The 20,665-nt window shown below is 36.6% G+C and overlaps 1 protein-coding gene and 1 long non-coding RNA gene across 16 annotated transcripts; one reads left to right on the plus strand and one right to left on the minus strand.

Annotated features, from left to right (window-relative positions):
* Positions 1 to 3,358: 3,358 nt before the first annotated feature.
* On the plus strand, positions 3,359 to 19,273 carry LOC105053364 (alpha-amylase 3, chloroplastic). 15 transcript variants are annotated; one of them, XR_012138236.1, is made up of 14 exons: positions 3,362 to 3,910; positions 4,843 to 4,992; positions 5,690 to 5,744; positions 5,862 to 5,990; positions 6,270 to 6,462; positions 7,011 to 7,152; positions 10,702 to 10,823; positions 13,694 to 14,095; positions 14,553 to 14,757; positions 15,357 to 16,877; positions 17,092 to 17,177; positions 17,561 to 17,698; positions 18,454 to 18,548; positions 19,098 to 19,273. It is a non-coding gene; the product is annotated as an alpha-amylase 3, chloroplastic (long non-coding RNA). The 15 variants fall into 15 exon arrangements; XR_003800121.2 differs by having other exon boundaries at positions 3,373 to 3,910; positions 16,627 to 16,877; positions 19,006 to 19,227; XR_012138237.1 differs by lacking the exon at positions 17,561 to 17,698 and having other exon boundaries at positions 3,360 to 3,910; positions 19,006 to 19,227.
* Positions 19,130 to 20,427, minus strand: LOC105053414 (uncharacterized). The gene is given in 4 exon segments (XM_029263144.2): positions 19,130 to 19,354; positions 19,448 to 19,707; positions 20,248 to 20,338; positions 20,341 to 20,427. Coding segments are annotated over 4 exon segments (663 nt in total).
* Positions 20,428 to 20,665: the final 238 nt, after the last annotated feature.

Consider the following 20,665-nt stretch of genomic DNA (forward strand, 5'->3'; position numbering starts at 1 on the left):
ATTAAAAACACAATCATGCACTTATCTTAATAAATATATATAGGGAAAAAAGTGGGAGCTTGCAGTGTATGCGGTTTGCACATGCGCATGTACATAAACGAGAGAGAGAGAGAGAGAGAGAGAGATTTTAGATTTTAGATGCCTTTAGATCTAATTCATCTGGGACTGGAAGTGGGCTTGGACCGATCCAAGGTCTATCGGGTCGGGTCGACTTCGGATCGGACTTCGGATTCAGTCCAAAATAATTTAGGTCGGATTTGGGTTTAAATATAGATTTATTTTTCTTTTGGATTGGGCTCAGGCCTGCTTCTGACCCGGTCCGAGCCCTAGTCCGAATGGCAGCCCGATTAATAGCCCGAATTTGATTCCAAGTGGGTAACTGGGCTCAACCATTATGAGTTAGACGAGTCAATTAGAAGGATTAAATGGCTAATTCGATTATAGTCGAGTCAAAAGCCGGATTAAATGGCTAACCCAATTAATAAAATCTCTCAACTTCTGAACTCTGTGTCTCCATTCTTCTTCGTCTCGATTAAAACCCTTCCTCCTCTCTTCGCTTCTTCGATCTCCATTTGGTCTTCCCCCATCGGCATTGCTGACATCCTCTCGAGTTCTCTTTGTGGCCGTCTCCATCACCGGTGGCCACTTCAAGGTTCGTCATCTCCCACCCTCCATTCGCTATTCAATAGAGCCTCTAATTGTACGGCTCCTACTGATGTCGGTCACTGACTCACCTCACCGTTCGCCGTTCATCACCACCTCTAAAGTTAACAGTAGCAGGTACGGCTCTTACCACCAAATGAATCCCCTCTTTTTCGGTCTTCCCTCATCATCGGTATATCCCTAATCCTTTTGAAATTTTGGGTCCAAGGTTTTGATTCTTTTGAAGTGATCTCTGCCTCCACTGTCGATTGATCTCGTCGACATCCGTATCGACCACCTCTCTACCATCCGTTGGCTATCGTTGCCCACTATCATCACCTACAGGCTACACGTACTTCCACGACAAATACAAAGGTAATTCAAAAAAATCTGGGCTGGGCTCGAGCCATAGTCGGGCCAAGCAAGATCTCAGGTTGGCCCGAATGAGTTCGGGCCGGGTTCGGACCTGAAAGTTTAGAAAATAATTAGGTCTAAGCTTGGTCCGAAGTCCAAAAAATTTTTTCAGATCGGGCTTGGATAGAGATAGGGTCCGGCTCAGTTCCACCCCTAAATTCATCTCATTCCAAGGACGAGTTAGTTCCTTCAACAATCGCAGCACCAGCATAAACCAATGTACCAACACCCTGGAATACAGGTAGTTAAAGCAGGTTAAGCGTAAAAAGTTACTAGCCAATAAATGCAAAGAAAAAATAACAAAAGAATAGTATCATGTTATGCAGTCAATTTAATATGTCTTATTTGATCTAATCTAGGGTCATAAAGAAAAACAACAATAGATTGATCTTAAATATTCTTGCAATTCTCTTCAACAGCTATAAGATTATGATGTTGTATTGTATCATGATATTAACAATGAAATAATATGCTGCTATGCTTATGGGGAAAGCATTTTAACAGAAAAGATCAATTTGTGGAAATATTGTGAATAAGATACTCCGCCATTTGGATGCTTTTTTTTAGAAGGATAGAACCTCATGTTCAGGTACAAGGTGAAATTTTGCAATAGTACCAAAATCACTATTTCATTCTTCAACAACATATTATATAGATGTCCTTCAACAACTTCAGTTATCGCACAAATTTAGGAATAAGGTAGGATGATCTGCTTGGCCTACAAATCCAATGAATAACCAAATTATGTAAGTGATCATAAACTTTTGTTAGAAATCATGCAAAATTTATAAAGTAGCAAAGACATCAATATTGTCATCCATCACCAATAGGCATGGAAGAAGAGAAGGAAGAAGAGAAGTGGTTCCTATGGATTGCCGATCTTTCAGTGCTCCTTAAATCTATCTAAGCTAAAGAAAACCAAGCCCGTCTCTCCGAGGTTCTTTGTGCCGATCTTTTTAAGCTCTGGTAACATGTTACTACCAAGCTGCACCACCAAGGGTTTGAACAGCTTCGAAATCGTACCCTCCATCCAACTTGCATGAGAACAATGAGGCAAGGAATCATGACATGATGCCTCCCTCTGACATCTGTTTTCTTGCTCAGCAAATAGCCCACTATTTAAAGGGGCACTCGACATGCAAACATAAGGAAGGCATCAGTGTTCACGTATTGAATGTATCTGGTTTCAAACAACCTCTGTGCTGCCCCACTGGGTACAGATGATTTGTGCACTCCGTGTCTCTGGCACAACATTCCTAGATGCTTCTGAGCTCTTTCCATACAACTGTTTGATGATTACTGCTGGTGGTGAAGGATGGAATCTATTCTCTCCTGGTTTGGAGACTATGTTTTCAGGAACATTTGATTTTATGCAGGGGATCCCCAGCATGCAGAGGAATGTAGGAGAGATGAAAATATTTGGCATTCTTCCAATCTAATTTGCTAGACCTTGCTTTTATGACATGAAGTCTAATCTATGGATGGTCTAGTGACTAAGTTAACAAATTATCTCAAACATCTTGAAGGTGCCAGTTGAGAATCTAGGGTCAATTCATCTATTTTTAGCTTGGGCGACATGAACCTTAGACAGGTGTGCACAAGTATTGCAGTGCATCTCATGCACAGTCGAGGTCTTTTGTAGGTTTGTTAGTTAATTGGCTTGGTCAATCAAGCAAAACTGAGATGCCATTGTGCACCCATTTGGCATCACCCTCCAACAAGTTTGCAATGCTTTCATGGTTTTGTCGGCATATGAAAGTAGATGTGGCTCTATCTTGCTAGATCTATACATCTAACAGATATTTATCTCTATTTGTTCAATAGAAATCCTCACTAGTTTGGCACATCTAAAAAGCAAAGGCGCTAATACCCAATCAGAACCATATATGAAAAGTCCAAACAACCTAGAATCCCTTTAAGCCCAAATCTAGCGAAACGCATTGACAAGACCGGCAGAAAAGTTGTAGGAATTTTAAGAGCATTCTTTGTGTGTCTAAAGTATAATTTAGTTTAATTTTTATACTTTCATGATATGAATATTGCATATACCTCAAAATCCTTATTGTATATTATTGAGCGTAGCTATGCCTATGTGCTCTACCATCCACTTATTTACGCTCCTTCTTGTACTTTATTGAGCATAGCTATAGCCTACACTTATGTGTTCTACCAGCCTCCTATTTATCGAGTGTAATTTAGGCCGGCGATTACTTTGTAACGTTTCAAACAGAATTCATCGTGCTGGGCCCAGCATCTTTGTGTGTCCCGATAGAAGAACATAAAGGGTATCACATGTCGCGATTCGATTGCTTACCAGTAGTATCCTTTACAAGCTTCTAACAGCCGATGACTACGAGTTTTGCACCCGGCGATTTCGAATATTGATCGTTACAAACGGCCGGGAAGACTTCATAATGAATAACGGCCTTTTTTTAAGTTGCTACTTATAGACCTTCTTCAGAGCCTCCACGTAAAGATCGCCAGCATAATCTTGCCGCTTTTTATGCAGCGTTCGCTCTCCATGGCCCAGATCTCTTCTCCTCTCTTCTTTGTTCTCCGCGCTTCTCTTTCTCTCTTGGCTCTCTTCCCGTCTCCGATGTCGATCGTCCGGTGGCGGCCGGTCCTCCACCGGCCTCCCGGATTTTTTCCCCTCGAGACGCTGAGGTGGAAGCTCCCTTGCTTGATCCGTTACCCCAAACCCTTCTTCCCGGCTTCCGGAGGACTTTCCAAGAATTATGCTCGAAGAGCTCCTCCGATCGTCGGCGCAGGGTTGGACCCGACGCCGTCTCTCGCCAACACCGCGGAGACCGAAGTGTTGTTCTTGGAGACGTTCCACTTGAAGCGCACCCAAAAGGTAACCCCTATCTTGCTCGACTTGTCTCTCTCTCCAAATTTGTTGGAGAGATGACGGATTTCGATCCGTCACTGCTCTTGGCGAATATTGAGGCGATCGAGGTTCTGGCGATCGCCTTGAGATTCGTGTGGCTCTGGGTGGCAGCCCAGTGGTCGGGGTGCTGCACTGATTTTTTTCTTTCTTTTTTTTTTTGGGGGGGGGGGGGGGATTTTAGGGTTTCGTTTTGAAGAACGGAGGAGGTCTCCGATGCCCAGTTTTAGAAGAACAAACACCACGTACGAAGATATTTGTGAGAGAAAATAATATTGGAGAGAATAAAATACTTTTATTAAATAACAAAAGCATTCCGGGACTCACAAATCCAAGAGCCAAAGAACTGTAATATTCTCCTCAAGAACTCAACGCCAATATCATGGGACGCTCAAGATACTCGTAACACTGGGCCCTCCATTATCCTCTATACTAACAGGATACTATAAAATCTACCATGTCAATGACTTACCATCCTTCAGTTCAATACGTTACTCATTCTCTACAAGGCCTAAGCTTCATACATACATCCACTTTATACACTCCCATTGATCCTATTACTCTGACATGCCACTCCTAATCAAGTATTAGAACTCTTGTTAGAATAGGACTCGTTACCTTGTCAAACTCTCTTGCTAACAACCCGTGTCTAATAGAAAGAGCTCTCCAGGAGAGCAAATAACATGCCTAGCTGGTCCTACTTCATCTAGCACTCCAAGATGTTCAAAACCAAAGTCGCTTATATTCTGGCGCAAATAATGAAGCCTAGCAAAACTGGGACTCGCAATGAACCACCAACCCTCTCCCTTATTATGAAATCTGTGCTAATGAATTCATAAAACAACTCCTCGCTGGCCCATGCTGTCCGATGTGTATGCTGAAATCAGCAAAGACTTCTACAGGTTTTGGGCACGGCAGGCCGAAGGGAAGATAATGATGATATTGGATCCGAAGGAGGGGGATGGATCGAGATGGCGGCTGGTGGTGGTGTGTAATCTGGAAGGGAAGTGGGTTTTGCACTGGGGAGTCACCTATTGCGATGAACTGAAAAGGTGAGCCACAACCCTTTGTTATCTTTATAATAGAATCTTTCATTGAAAAGAAAAAGAAAACAAAAAGAAGGAAAAGGAAGATCTTTTTATCTACATAGCAGGGAAAAAAAGAAAAGAAAAGTAGTTCTTTATTTAATATCTTACTAGTATTAAGTGCCCTCTTGTATCTATTTTGATTTGTGCATTTCTAGTTTTTTGCAAACTAGACTTACATAGCCTGAGTTAAAATATGTAATCTCTTGGCTCTCTAATCTGCATGCCATGTGGCATAAGGGGATATGTGCAGTTTACGGGAATTCATGCGGTATATTGTGGTTGATTGAATGTTGAGTTGCCAAGCCAGCAAGGCAACTTCTTGTGCACTAAGTGGTGCCCCAAGGCATTTTCTGTTCACAAATGGCTGTTCAAGACTTGTATGAACTATTGAATCCTGAAAAATGATTCATACTTATGCACGTCCTTTTTCATAGAATAAACATTTGATTCACTGGATTCTTTTACCCTTTCCTTTGGATATGTTGCTGGAAACTTGCCGATTGATTGAAATTAGTCACTAAATGTCAATCCATGAAAAGTGTTTAGTCTAATTTATGTGAGATTTACTCTGTTTTGATTGTTACAAGCCTACTCACAAAGTTGCTTAGTGCCTGTTTGTTTCTTTTTAATATTTGAGTTGTAATATTCCTTTTGGCTGCAGTGAATGGGATCAACCTCTTCCTGAGATGATACCTCCTGACTCAATTCCCATCAAGGTATCTACTGATGTGTTGGTTATCCTCTTTGTTTTCTCATGCTATTTTATTTACATCTCTTTCCATAAGTACTATTGTTCCTTTTAGTTGATCTTGTTGGACTTTCGCATCCTTCAGGATTATGCAGTAGAAAAACCCTTGAAGAATCTTCGATCTTCAGCTGCTTTGGAGATGCAGATACTCCATGAAGTGCTTATTGATTTTGACAGTAACAGTCCAATTGCAGCTATTCATTTTGTTATAAAGGTAGCTGGTTTTAAAGAACAACCTAGTTCAACTTAGTCTTGTCAGTATGGTACCTTTCACTCTAGTTTTTCTCCATAAATTAATGACAAATCAACATATATTTGCTGATCAGGTAGTTGCAGTCATCAAGTTTATTTTAACATTCCAAGTTGGACCTGTCAAACTGATGGTTGACTGGCATATCAAATTCTGATGACTTGTTAAGTAATTGGGAGATAATAACATTATAACCATTTTGAAATACCTTTTTCTCTAACACTTCACACACAATGGTATTAGGAAGAGGAAACAGGAGCATGGTTACAGAACAAGGGTAGGAATTTCAGAGTTTCCTTGAAGGATTTTATTCAAGAGGACAATGCTTCCAGTGGAAAGCAAGGATTTGGCTGCAGGTTGAAATGACTGCCTAAATGGTTGGTTTTGGCTGCAGGAGCTGGGAACCTTTAGAAAATGCCTCCTAAGTGTCTGCACGGTAAGATATTGACTATTGCCAAATTGTAGGATTTTTGCAAATTCCCAGCTACTCTATCCCATAGAAGCATTGAGTTTGGCTGTATTGACTACTCGAATGTTTTTGTGATATCATATTCCATTTTCAAAGCAGTTTTGTGATTTCCAGAAATTTTGGGATTTTGGGATCAGCAGCTTTCCTCAATTCTTTTTTTAAAAAATTCCTCCACTTTTTTGGTCTAGGTCTGAAAACAGATCAGATATCAGTTTGTCAATACCTGTATCCATTTTTATTTGGTTAACATGGATATAGATACGTAAATTAGTTGGATGCTACAATCCATATCCATATTTGTTTCAGTCTTATGTGGATACATAGCGGACATTGGCAATACAGGTCTAGATGTCGATATAAGTCAGATAATTAAACTTTATGAGCTATCAGATCAAAAACATTAAATTGAATTAAAGACAGTAATGTTATCATTTATTTTCCTTTGAAATTTTAGAGATTTATATCAGACTAAATGGTGCAGCAAATGGAATTAGATAATATTTTGCTGTGGGCAGGTATTGGGACTTTCTCAATTATACATTTGGTGAGATGGACTCTAATCACGATGCTCACAGGCAGAGAATCATTGATTGTATAAATGCTACAAATGGAACTGCCAGTGCCTTTGATATCACTACTAAAGAAATCCTTCACACTGTAAGATCTAATGATTCTCTTTTCCTTATCTTTTTAACATCCCACTTTTCTCTTATGAAGTCATAGCAGGTTTTACTCATTAGAGAACTACAACATGCTTATCTACTGAAGCTCATCTGAGCTCTGAGGCTAGCGGGTTATGTGATCTTAAATGTTGTAACCCATTTCATATGGTCTAGATCTTTTGCTATTATTTTTGTCCTTCTTATACTGCTCTAGCTTAAATAAGGAACACTTAGAAGTTATATATATATATTTGATATTATTTTTGTCCTTCTTATACTGCTCTGGCTTAAATAAGGAACACTAAGAAGTTATATATATATATATATATATATATATATATATATTATCAATGCAAGAATATAGAGATAATGTTTAAAATTTAGTTTCTAGTTCTGCTGTCATTTATTCTTGCCAAGGAACACTAACTTAATGATGTGACTTATATGGATTTATACATTAGTCAACCATCATACGAGCAAGACTTGCTCATTATGTTGACCAGTCCATCAACTTATATGATATTAAGCCTTTGGGAAGGTTAAACCCAAAGCTTTTAATGGGTATTGGTTGCTAAAATATCTATGGTCATATTTTCAATCTAACATCTGTTTGTCTACTGTGCTCTATTGGTAAATGTAGAGCATCATTTTCTGAGAAGTTGTGCTTTAACTGTTGGAATTCAGTAGCATGCTGGTGTATGCTGATTTCAAAATCCTTTTGAAAAGGGAACGCAACGGAATAATAGATCAAAATCTCTTTTCGTCTAAAACATGCATACATATGATCAAAACACCTAAAGATCTAGTTCATATGCTGAAAATAATACATGCTGATTTTTTAATTTGAAAATAAAAATATGTGAACAGATCACATATCTGTTTCGCTTTTTTTTTTTCTTTAACTTTGGATCTAAAAGAAGCACAGTTTCTACTTTAGCCATGCCACTGTCCGGCCTCCATGGGTATCCATGCAGAAACTACTTAGATTGCTCCTCTTCTTTTCTTCGCATGCAATTAATCAACTCTTGATCAGCCTTTGGACCTCTTGATATCAACTCTTTGATCTACCTTTTATTCTTAGATCTTCCTTGATGTAGATCAACCACCAACCAAAGAGAAAAAGGGGAAGAGGGGATGCCCAAACACATTTGGGCGTGGGGAAGATGGGATGCCCAAGCCATTGGGCGTTGGAGAAAGAGAGGGAGAGAGGGGAGGCGTGGAGAGCTCTTTATGGGCTGATTGCTTGGGGCTTGATTGCTCCTAAAAGTCATGGGGTGGTCCCCTTATATAGGCTTTTAATTGGAGTCCTAACCAAACTCCAAATCTTTATTTAAAGAGGATTCATAATCTCATTAGGACTCCTTCTTTTAAAGCCTTAAACCCTATCACTTGTCCTTATCAAATAAAGAAAGGGGAGTTGGCGCCCACATGATGTCCTCACACCACAAGGGATGGGGTGTGTGCCCCATCCAAGCTATCCATTGGCCCACATGCAAATCTGATTTGATGAAGCCATGATCCCTCTAATTCATCCATATTTTGTGCATCCAATTTAATCAAATTAAATGGCACAAATAAGGCTGGATCCAAAGCATGTTGGTGCTTAACAATTGAGCTCCCTGAACCCAATTTGAGGAATTCAATTTGGATTAGGCCTAATGCATGTAACTTAACTTGATCTAATTCTTATCAAATAAGAAATCCAAGTTCAAAGAAGAATTGAGTTTAACTATATGCTAGCAAGGCTTTCTTAACCCCAATAGGATTTCTCTAAATCCTAATCCAATTAGGACTTCACAAGTCTAATTGATTAATCTAAATTAGTTTTCTTGTTTGTGTGATCCCATAGGTCCAATTCTTTCTGGTAGTGAGATATACTATGATCTCTATCATAGTATCATTGAAACTCTTTTCAATGGGTCAGAACGATTTCATTCTAACTCAACAAAAATCGTCGATCCAGAACAATCTTAGTGAGCTCTCACAATCCACCAGTGACACCTAGCAGTATGCAGTGGCAACCCAGCAAAATCGAATAAAAAATCTCTAGGCATAGTTTTCGTATAATTCAGTCCATCTATCATGAGTCCCAACTAGATGGCAGGTCATGGATAAATCGTCAAATCTCGACATCAGTCATATGATAGATTTAATCAATACAAGTCCAAAAGTGATTCGCATGGAAACTCTTTGTATCAATCATACTATTGTGGTCATAGATTTAAGGACTCAGCTTCTCAAATCTCATAGAACTACTCTCTTTTAAGATCGATAGATTCTATCTAGATGCACATCCTGCTTTTACAGTGGACCAACTTTCGCCAACATATATTACAAGGACTCAAGTGGTTAAAAGACCATGTTTATATGCAGTCAAACTTCAGCAGCCTCACTGTGAGCAATCGTACCATCGTAGGTCAAAACATCATTCACACAACTACAGCATCAAGATGATCACTGATAATTGAGTAGAAATTCACGTGATCTCTCGTATGGTCATGTTTAATACTAATTATTCTCTAACAACTATCTACACTTGCCGCTCAGTGTCTCTACACTGTAGATTAGAGACTCATTTATCCCGAAGAAAGCGATCTGTGCGTCGGTCTATCCAGATCGATCACCATCCTCATGATGATACTATGACCGAGAGCAATTTAGGAATTAATTATACATGTATCTAATTTTTAACACCTTGAGAATATGTATCATAAGTATTAATTTCTTCGATGATTCAAGGACACATCATACTTGAATAAAAAATAAATACTGTCCTTTTATTGATCAAATTAATGTTTTAAGTATAAATTTGTGTCCTAGAGAATTACAATATGCCAGCCATATTGACTTTTAGGACATGCATCTAACAATCTTTAACTTTCAAATCATGCAATGTCTTTGTTTGAATGGTGCTTGAAAATGCAATAAAACTTTGAGTGGTGAGCAGCGTAACCAGGGTTAGTCAAGTGCTATATGAATTGTCTGACTCAATTTTGACTCCTACTAAAACCGTTCGCAGGGTCACATCGACTTTTGTATTGCAATATTGCATTTAGCTGCAGATTGCAATATATCCTAGTGACTGCACACATATAAACACAGATGCACAAAATTGTGATGATGATGAGTTTATTCCATGTTCTCAACTTTGTATTTCTGGTTTTCAGGATGACTGATTTTTTGGGTCATGGAAAGCTGGAAATTTCCAGTTATCCTAGCAGTCTTTGTGATGTCTTGGCCACAAATGGGGGAATGCCTAGGATATCTGAGAGTTCAGGAGAAACCTATGGAAATTTAGATTCTGAGTGAACCACAAGATGCTTCCTTTATCATTTGTATGGAGAATGCGTCTTATGCTATTTGAGAGCTTATCTTGGTGCTCATCTCTTGATTCTTTTCTTCTATCAATTTTCCACACCCATTTCCCATAGTGACGACTACCAATACATCTGAGTTCAAGTTAGGCTTATATTCATTAATTGCTTCATGTAATAAAAATGTCATTGGACCAATTATAACTTAATGGCCTATTTTCTTCATCTAGGCCTTGGAAAAATGTGGGTATTGGCGATTATCTGATCAAAAGGGAAGCCACCTGCATTGTACGTTGGTGGCCATCTCGTGCTGTCACATCTATAGAGAATTCATGATACTGGCTCTACTCAGGTATGAATCGTGCTGTTATATTTATAGGGAATCATGATATTGGCTCTACTCATGTATGAAATGCCTAAAGTTATCTTGCCTCTTCAGATATTTTATTTTTCTACATGTTGGAAAACAGCAAGTCTAAAGTGAAAGTTTTCTAATTTGTCCATTTTAACTTGACTCTCTGTAATTTTAGTAAATTTTCAAAATAGTCACAAAACTGTATCTAGAGTTCTTTCTCTTGATTTGTCAGTATTAAGCAAGGAAGATGCATATCTTAAAACTCCTAGTGAATACATGAACAATTCATGGACTAATTTTAATTTTTCTTGGTCACCGTCCCTTTTCTTTATGTTAAATGTACCTTTGTGGTATCCATTCTCTATTTACTTACTGGCCTATCTTAAAATTGTCAACTTCTATTTTTATTGCCATTGTTGACTTAATCTCCATTCCTGGTCCTAGCAGTATGCTTTTCTTTTTCTTTTTCTGTTCGACTCTTTAACAATATTATCTTTGCTTATCCCCAACTGTTTGCAGTGGTAGGAATAGAAAGAATTTTGTTCTTATGTACACATATTTATTTGTGTTGCTACCATTTGATATTATTTGCTTTTTCTTTATATACCTAAAATGCACTGATTAAATTACAAAACCAGCTTTTGATTTTTCCATAGTGCATTGATCATTTCACCACTGTTTACAAATATCTTCATATGCCGTATGCATGTCATAAACTTGACTTTCATGGTTCAGTCTACACTTGTGAAATGTCAGATTCCTATCCACTGCCTGCTACTAAGGATTACCAAATCCGTACCTGCCAGTAGGTTGATCCGCATGACTTGTCTCAAATCTACCCACTAGAGAGTAGAGATAATGTCGAAATGAAACAGGCTAGCACAATATCAGCCCAGCCCAGTACTATCATTGTCAATATGGACTCGACAGTATGTGGAGGTAAAAGCCCAAAACACAGTATAGAGGATCATCCTACATTAGACAGCACCCGGTCCAAGCAGCGGAAAACTTGAACCATGCAATTATACAAATTGAATGAAGTATGAACTGGTGAACATTTGTAAAATATAACCAACTTTTCCCACTTCGAGTGCCATTCTTGCCTTTCTTTTGTGACTATTTGGTTCATCACTAGAGCTAATGTTATTTTCAAGGATGACCAACCTGAACGGGATGAACCGAACTGATCAAGAACCCGAATGGTTCAGGCTGTCAGATTGGTTCAGACCCTTTAAAGGCTCAAGCCCTAATGCCCCCATGTTGCTGTGATTGGTTACTTGTCCTACTTGCTTGGTCGCTTGTCAATCTCCTTTTTGACCCTGATTGATCTTAACTAATGACCAGGTAAGCCCCTCTGCCTCTCTCCCTCTCTCACAGTGTGGTATGGATCTGTACCATGTCAAACCGATCACTCGCCAGTATGTTCTTTAATATTGGTTCAGCGAACCTTGGTTATTATTACTGATCCACCCATAAAAGGGTCATATTTCTAGTTTTCTTATAGATGCTTTTCTAAATTATCTATGTGAAACGTCACGTGGAGAAACCACTAAGGTCATTTCCTTGAGAATTATTTTTTTCCTGTCACCCTTCAAAATGCATTTCATTGAAAATAAAGGACATTTTAGAAAAAATTCACTTGCCAGAACCAACAATACATTTGGAGTTTAGTATTTGTAGTCCTTTGTTCACAATGAATTGATTGCTATCTTATGGATACAATACTTGGAACGAAGGAAAAACACCGTCATTGAATATCTAGCTGTTTGCTTATGAAGAAGCACCATTAGAATATGTTAAATATTGAAGCCTTGTATCTGTAAAGATGTTTATCGAGATTCTACATGCCTTCTTCTTCTTCTTCTTTCTTTCTCTCCTCTTTTTTTTTTTTAGCTTTTTGTTTTTTGTAGATATTATAGGTGATAGATTGACTTGTTGCTAATTATATCCATCTCAAACTGTTCATATTGGTGGTCTATTAATTTGAGCACTTGCAATGTCTTGCATAACACAGTGTCAAAATAAAGACACCTTAATTTATTGTTAGATGTTTGAAACATGTCAAGAATGATCCCTTATTAGACATGGATAGGATATATACAAATAACTTTTTTAAACCACATTCTTTGCTAAGTTTTCATTAATCCTTTGGTTGGCCTGTTTGAGTAATTAGAAATAACTGATTCATTTTTGTGGTCAAGTAGAGCAATATTTATCATGATCAAAACATTATGCAAAAAAGAAAAACAAAATAAAATAAAAGAGAAATGTTATTTCCCTCATCGTGTTTATAGTTACGATCTTCACTGAGAGAAGTTTGATTACGATTGAGTGCATTATTAGTTATTTAGAATGGCTTTCACTTCTGAAATGTCCAAATGAGCACCTCTATTTTCTTTTCATGTGCACTGCCTAAATAGTGTCATTTTAGCCTTCGACATTCTAAATTTCACAACTGCTGGCATGCTTCAAATCAAGATAACCAAGGCAGGATATTATGAGCCATGAAACAGTCCTAATAAACGGATTTTGGCTGAATACGAGGTCCGGGAGGCATCTTGAACTGCATGTAGCATCAACTCTAACCAAATTATTATTTTATTATTCTTGACAAGTAAAGTTCATATCAATATTGTATAAGAAAAATAATATTAATTATTAACACAAAGGCCAACATGGAGTCCGAGACAGAGCTGATATATCCTATATATTAAAGTGCAAGTCGGAGATTTTCTTGCGCACCACATGGCATGTGACACGTTGGAGCTGATTGTGCACACACGTGGCTACTTTATTTTATTTTTTTGCTCAGTGCACTGTGGACTTTCCTGAATATTCTTGAAGATCTTTTTTTTTCCTCTCCGTAGATCTCTGCCATTGCTGTCCTCCCCAAACCCCCTCCCCTCCTCCGGCTCCGGCGCCACCAACCCCCTCGCCTCTCTCTCCGGCCCTGGGCACCTCCTGCACCTCGCATGACCGGCCCTCGCACCCTCCGCAGCCCCACCCTGCTGCCTTCTCCTCCTATTCCCTCCCCCAGCCTCGGAGAACCCAAGCCCCCGTGGCTCCGCACGAGCATCGGGTCCTTCATTCTTTGCTCGCCGCCACTTGCCGCCTGTCCCACCACCACCAGCCTACTTTTTCTCTCTCCCTTCTTGACTTTCTATCTCTGCTACAAGCTCCCCAAACACTGCGACAACAACGAGATCCTCAAAGCCTTTTGTGTTGAGGCCGGCTGCGTCGTGGAGGAGGATGGCACCACCTATCGAAAGGTATGCTACTAAAAAGCTTTCACCTTTAATCTCTCTCTCTCTCTTTCTCTCTCACACACAAGGCGAATAGGTCTCATCATTTCCTTTGATTTTTCCTTTATTTCTCTTTTGACTTTTGTGTTTCTTGCGATTGGAAGAAACGGGAGATGGTTGCTATTGTACTTAGTGGTCAGTGGATCGTAGAAAAGTTTTAGTTTTCATGCCAAAATAGATCTCTTTGCCTGATCTCCTGTTTATTTGTTCGGATGATGTTTAATAAGTTTTTAAATCTTCCTTCATTTTTAACAAAAAAATAACAATCTAAATCTAGAACTTTTTTTTTGTTTGTTGGTGTTGAAAATGGGAGGAAGGATGTTTTCTTGATGCTTTTATTGATGGTATACCTGGGTTAAAATTCATTTTTTTGGGCTTATTTTATTTTCTTTTTTTTTTAACAAATGGATATGTTGTTATTTAGATCTTTTAATGATGGTGCGGAGCAGATGCTATAGTTGGTGTTTCTTTTTTTTTTTTTCTTTTTTTTTGATCTTCCCTCTCTTGACCTCGGCGAACCTAAGCCCCTGCGGCTTAGCCACCACCACACCCTCCCGGACATTTTCTGTTCTCCTCGCCGCCATCTCCAGTCAGTCTTTGCCGTCGCCTTCCCCTCCGATCTCCCTCAGGTGCGTGCCTTCCTTTCTTCATCTCTTTTCTTTTTTTCTTTCACGCCTTGACTTAGAAAAAATAATATTTTACAAAATAAAAATAGGGGAGGGATAAGAGATGAAAACAAAATCTTTAATAAAATATTTAAAAAATATTATTATTTTATTATTAATAAAGAGAGGAGAGGGGAGAGTATGTGGAGGAGTTGTCTTATTTTTTTATTAGGAGAAAGAAAATCGGACTGTTTGATTTTATCTGTGGATGGGAAGAGAACAAAGGAGAGGGGAGAGCACGTGGAGGAGGTGCCTTACTTCTTTATTAAGAGAAAGAAAATCAAACAGAAGAAAAGAAAGGAGGGAGGCCTTAGCTTTTTTATTAGAAGAAAGAAAATTGAATAATTTGATTTTAATAAAGAGAAATAAATCTTTGAAAAAAATATCCGGACATGTCTGAGAAAAAGATTGTTGCCTTATTTATTAGGAGAGAGAGAGTTACATAATTTGAACGAAGAAGAGATGATTGTTTGAAAAAAAAATTCAGAGATGAACAATAAAGTTGTCAAATTCGAGTCATTTCTCTTTTTGTTTCATGCCCATTGTTCTATATATGTATGTAGTGAACCAATTGCACACATCAGCGAGGATGCCACACGGCATGTTGGAAGAAATGGAGCAGCACGCACAGTCAGCACCAAATACATCCGTCAGCACACACGTCATGTGGCACATGGTTCACTGTGTAGGTGGTCGATGTGCATTCTCCCATCGTGATGTTCGATGAGCATTGGATCTGTGGATGGGAAGAGAAGAGAGGAGAGAAGAGAGAACGTAGAAGAGATGCTTTACCTCTTTATTAGAAGAAAAAAAAATCGAATAGAAAAAAAGAGTAAAAAATAAAAGTGGGAGACAAATAAGAGCAGAAAACAATACTTTTAAAAAATATTATTTTTAAAAAATAAAATATTATAAAAATAATAATAATATTTTTAAAATACTAATTTATTATTATTTAAAAATAGTAATGTATTATTTTTTAATTTTAAAAATGATAACATACTAATTTATTTTTTTTAAAATAATATTTTTATTATTTTTTAAAAAATATATTTCGAGATCTGAATCGATCCACCAGATCCGATCAAACAGTGTTGTCTTATTTTATATTGATTGTTATTATAACTATCTTTTTATATTTTATAGTGTAATAAATAATTTTATTATCTTATTGTTAGTATCTTTGTTAGGATATTTTCTAAATTTAACTTACAATATCATCTTATTTTATATTGATTGTTATTGTAATTATTTTTTTATATTTTATAGCTGTATTTATTTTGTTATTTATTCTATGTTGTTGGTATTTGATTATAAATATCTTGATAAGCAAGATTTAAGATATGTTTAATACGGACTGATAAAAATAATATTAGTATTAATTTTTGTTTGAGATTTTTTTTATTTTTATAGACATGATGGATGGCTGCTAAATTCTAGCAGCAACCTCTGTCCAAGTTTATGAGCACTGGAAGGCTGCTACACCACAGTGGCAACTGTGTTTCGAAATTTTTTTTCGAGACAGTAAGGCTACTGCACCGCACCAGCAACTGTGTTCGGATCTTCTGACCGACCCTCCCACCAAATGATGTTATAAAATAAGGAGCGAAAGGCTGTCATTACTAAAATAGCAATCCTCCTATATAGCTTATGAGAAATTGAATTAGGTTTTTCATATGATGCTAAAAACTATATGATACTGATTGGAAACAAAAAAAAAAAAATCTGATCCTGCTCTGGTTACAGATCTCTCGCTCAAAGCAAGGTATGGTTAGTGATATTGTTTCTTATTGATTTTTTTTTCTAATTATTATTTTTTTGTTGCTTCATTAGTTTGCTCGAGAAGAAACTCAGAGAATTAAGCCATGAAAGATGAGTTGCATATCTTTTTCCTTTTTGTTAGTTTGTTTGATCATTCATTATACTTTGTATTCTCTCATTAGCTTAATGAAATGATATCGATACGAATATAATAGTTTCTAGATTTTGAGAGGAGAGTTCAATACGGCATAACGAAGTTGAGGTTTAATATATGAACTTGAGGTTCGATACAACATAACGAAGTTATTGACTGCACTTAGCAGGTAAGACTGTGAATCTCATCGTCATTTTTTTTATTATTAATTTTTTTATTATATTTCAAGAATATGTTATTATTTTTGTAGCTTTTGGTTTGTGAAAAAAAATTTAAATCTATGCAAAAAAAATATCTTGCCTTTAAATTTTTCCACCTTTTCTTTATTTTCGTTGATTTTTTTATATTTTTTTAAATTTTTTTTTTACTTTGTCCATTCGTAGAACTCTCAATTGGATGGGAGGTTCGGAGTGATCGAATAGAAAAGTTTAGATTCATCTCAAACGGATGGGAGGCTTGAAGCAACAAGGTAGCTTTCTTTCCTCCTCTCAATAAAATTTATTGAAACCTATTATTTTTCATAGATTAATTATTATTATTATTTAATAATTAAAAATTTTATTATTATCTTGATGTTAATTTGGTTTCCAGATTGAACAGCTTGAAGGTAATTAAATGATGATAGAAAAATTTATTAGTATAAATTTAATTTTAAAATTATAACTTTTCTACTATCTCAATAGATTTTTCAATAATGAAAATAATATTTATGGTATAGATATATTTTTTTATTAAAAAAATGTATTATAACTGTCTTTTTTGGATGATTTTGTAGTTTTGAATCCATTTATTGAGTAGATATCTTTAAGAATGATTTCGTTTCTTTTTTTTTCATTTGTTTTTATTTTTCAGAGACCTATTCAAAGTATCCGAGGAGGGTCGAACGAAAGGTCGAGTCGGTGATAATAAGAAGAAGGGTGAGACTGATAGGAGGTGGTGACGAGGAGGAGAATAGGGATGAGATTGGCCTATTTTTATTTTTGGAGATCTGTAAGAAAGAAAGCCTTACAATTGTCCACCTCCCTTTTGTTTTCATTAAATTTTTTTTATATTTTTTCTTAATTTATCTCTTGCTTTTTCTGATCATAGGAGTTTCAATCAGATTATTTAGAATATTTGATCATTTAGATGGTCTTTTTTTCTCCTATTATATTTAGCTTTTCAAGTCAATTTAAACAGATTTTTAAATCAAGATAAAAATATTATTCTAAAGACATGATGTGTATGATGTTAGGCAAGTTTAAGAAAAAGAATGTATCAAATTTTAAAATTTTTAATGAAATATTTTTAGTGATTCTAACTTCATAACCTTAAGTATGGGTATCTATGCTATAAATATTTTAAAATATATTTAAGATTATTTTTAATTAGTTTTTTTAATTTTTATAATTATTTATTTTTTAATTATAATTATATAAATGAATATTATTGAAATTTTGTTACAAAAAATGAAAGAAATTATCAAGAAGTTAGAATTGCTTAAATCAATATATGAATTTGAAATTTAATAAAATAATGAAGTTATGGACTGGACTTAAAAAGTAAGATTGTGAATCTCATTGTTATTTTTTAATTATTAATTTTTTATTATATTTAAAAAATATATTATTATTTATATAATTTTTGGTTTGTAAGAAAAATAATTTTAAATCTATGTAGAAAAAGGTGTTGTCTTTTAATTTTTTCATCTTTCCTTTGTTTTTATGGATTTTTTATTTTTTTTTTCTGATTTTAAATCTATGTAGAAAAAGATGTTGTCTCAGCTGGATGAGAGGTTCAGAATGATTAAATAAGGAAGTTTAGATCAATCTCAATTGGGTGGGAAGCTTGAACCATCAAGGTAACTCTCTCTCTCTCTTTCTCTTAATAAAATTTATTATAATATATTATTATTTTATGAATTATTTTTTATTGTTATTTGATAGTTTAAAAAATTATTATTGTCTTGATGCTAATTTAAAGTAGAATTTTAAAATTAAAGATGATGTTGTATATAAGGATAAAGATGATACTTAATGTCTCATAACATGTATGTAGCTGTGTGTTGTGCCACTGTTAGGCACCAACTATTTTGTGTTGAATGATTTTATGTTTAATAATTTTTAAAAAATAAATTAAAAATAAAAAAATTATTTTTAATATTATTATTTTTAATTATTATTTAACTACAGCCCACTGCAAGAGCGGGTTGCTTGCTAGTATATCAATAAAGTTTTAAAATTTTCGGTACCACTCCTTACACATGAGTGAAATGAAAATAATTCATCCGTAATTTTCACACTTTGATCTTAATGCAGATCAAAATAGTTGCGGTAATTACTGTATTTTAGCACTTCACAAGCGATATGACAGCATTATATATGGCAAATTGGCAAACAATTGTATGCAGTATGTGCAGAAGGCTGCTGGATGTCCTCATCTTCAACTTGACCTTAGTTTTCGAGATATGTAAAAGCCAGCGGTGAAGGCTGCAGTAGCTACAGCAATGGTCTTTTTGTTCTTGCTGATTGTCTCCAGAAATCCATCTATCAATCCATAATCCAGCCACCCTTCCAACTGCTCCTCAAATTTCACTTTCCAAGCCAGCGCTTTCTTTTTATATTCTTCGAGCTTGTCATCAGCGACGGGGCCGCTGTTTGGCTTCTGCTCTGGAATAGGCCCTGGTTGGGCATCTGTCGATGGCTTCTCTTTCTGTTGGTCTTTCTGGGTTTGGGCTCCCTCTTGCTTGCCGGACGGCGCTGGTGGTGTTTCTTGCTTTTTGTTTTTATCACATGAAACAGCCCTTTGAGTTTCCTTTTCCGTCACCACCTTCTTGGGCATGAATAAAGAGAGACGTGCGTCTTCAAATTTCCCTCGGATCTTATCGATGTGTGAATCTTTAGGAACGTCAAAAACCTGCTCCAAACGCATGTATTTGCCATCACCGAGCGGCCTCTTGCCCCTTATTGTTAGCTTCCCGCAGTTGTCAACCTGGACCTTGAATTCATCCTTTTGGAAACCTTTTTTTATTTTAAGAAGGGGAAAAAAAAGAAGAGAGAGAGAGAGAGAGATCAGATTTGGAATGACCAATATGCCTTTCCTGTGATTAGATGGCATGAGAAACTCTTCTTATGCAGCAACCAAATTGGCTATGCACCTAGTAGTAGATATCATGTACTTATATAGGGTCAGCTAGTTTTTCTGGGTGAAGCCTTAAAATTGTCATAAATAGTATTAGAGTAAAACTGGTCATGGTTGTCATCCACCAATGATTCTCTGATGAGAACAAGTTTTTTTTTTTTTGAAAGAAAAAAAAAAAAATCAAATGCTCGCTAAGGATTGATGTGAACAAGAATTCAAGGATTTTTCTCTTTCTGCTCGTTGTTTGAAGTTGAAGAAAATGCATGGTTGATATATTACGTAAATCATAGTGGTAGCCTAATGAAGCGGGGCTTGTCCTGATGGTCATAGCCCTCCGCATGGTAACCGGTAAGCAACCCAAAGCTAGTGGTAGTTATATGGTCATGCTATACGGTTGAAGACAAGTTTTCTTATCGTACCTGGGAGGCAGACGCGCAGAATATGATCATTGGTATCCTGTGTCCATTGAGTGGCCGGCTGGAAAAGGGTGGAGCCTTGAGTGCAAGCCATATTTGGTGTTGAGAGCAAAATAGCGGTAATATTGGTTTGCATGCGGGTTGCATCCCTACATATATACAATCATTGTCACAAGGTTGCATCCGAAAGTGCTTATTCCAAACTTTTCTTCATCGGTGCTCAAACTAGTCGTAGATGAAAGGCAAGGAAGAATTCTTTACATTTTCTATGCTTCGAAAAGAGGATTTCTGGGCTTGCCTGAGATCGCAAACTGTCCGATTCTCGGATAAAAGAAACCGTGACTTGGGAATGGGAAGAACTTAATTCCCCAAGCTAGGCCTACGCCAGTCGGGCAACAATCACGTTGCGTATTTTTCCAAA

Source organism: Elaeis guineensis, chromosome 2 (assembly GCF_000442705.2).
Source record: "Elaeis guineensis isolate ETL-2024a chromosome 2, EG11, whole genome shotgun sequence".
NCBI classification, from domain to species: Eukaryota; Viridiplantae; Streptophyta; class Magnoliopsida; order Arecales; family Arecaceae; genus Elaeis; species Elaeis guineensis.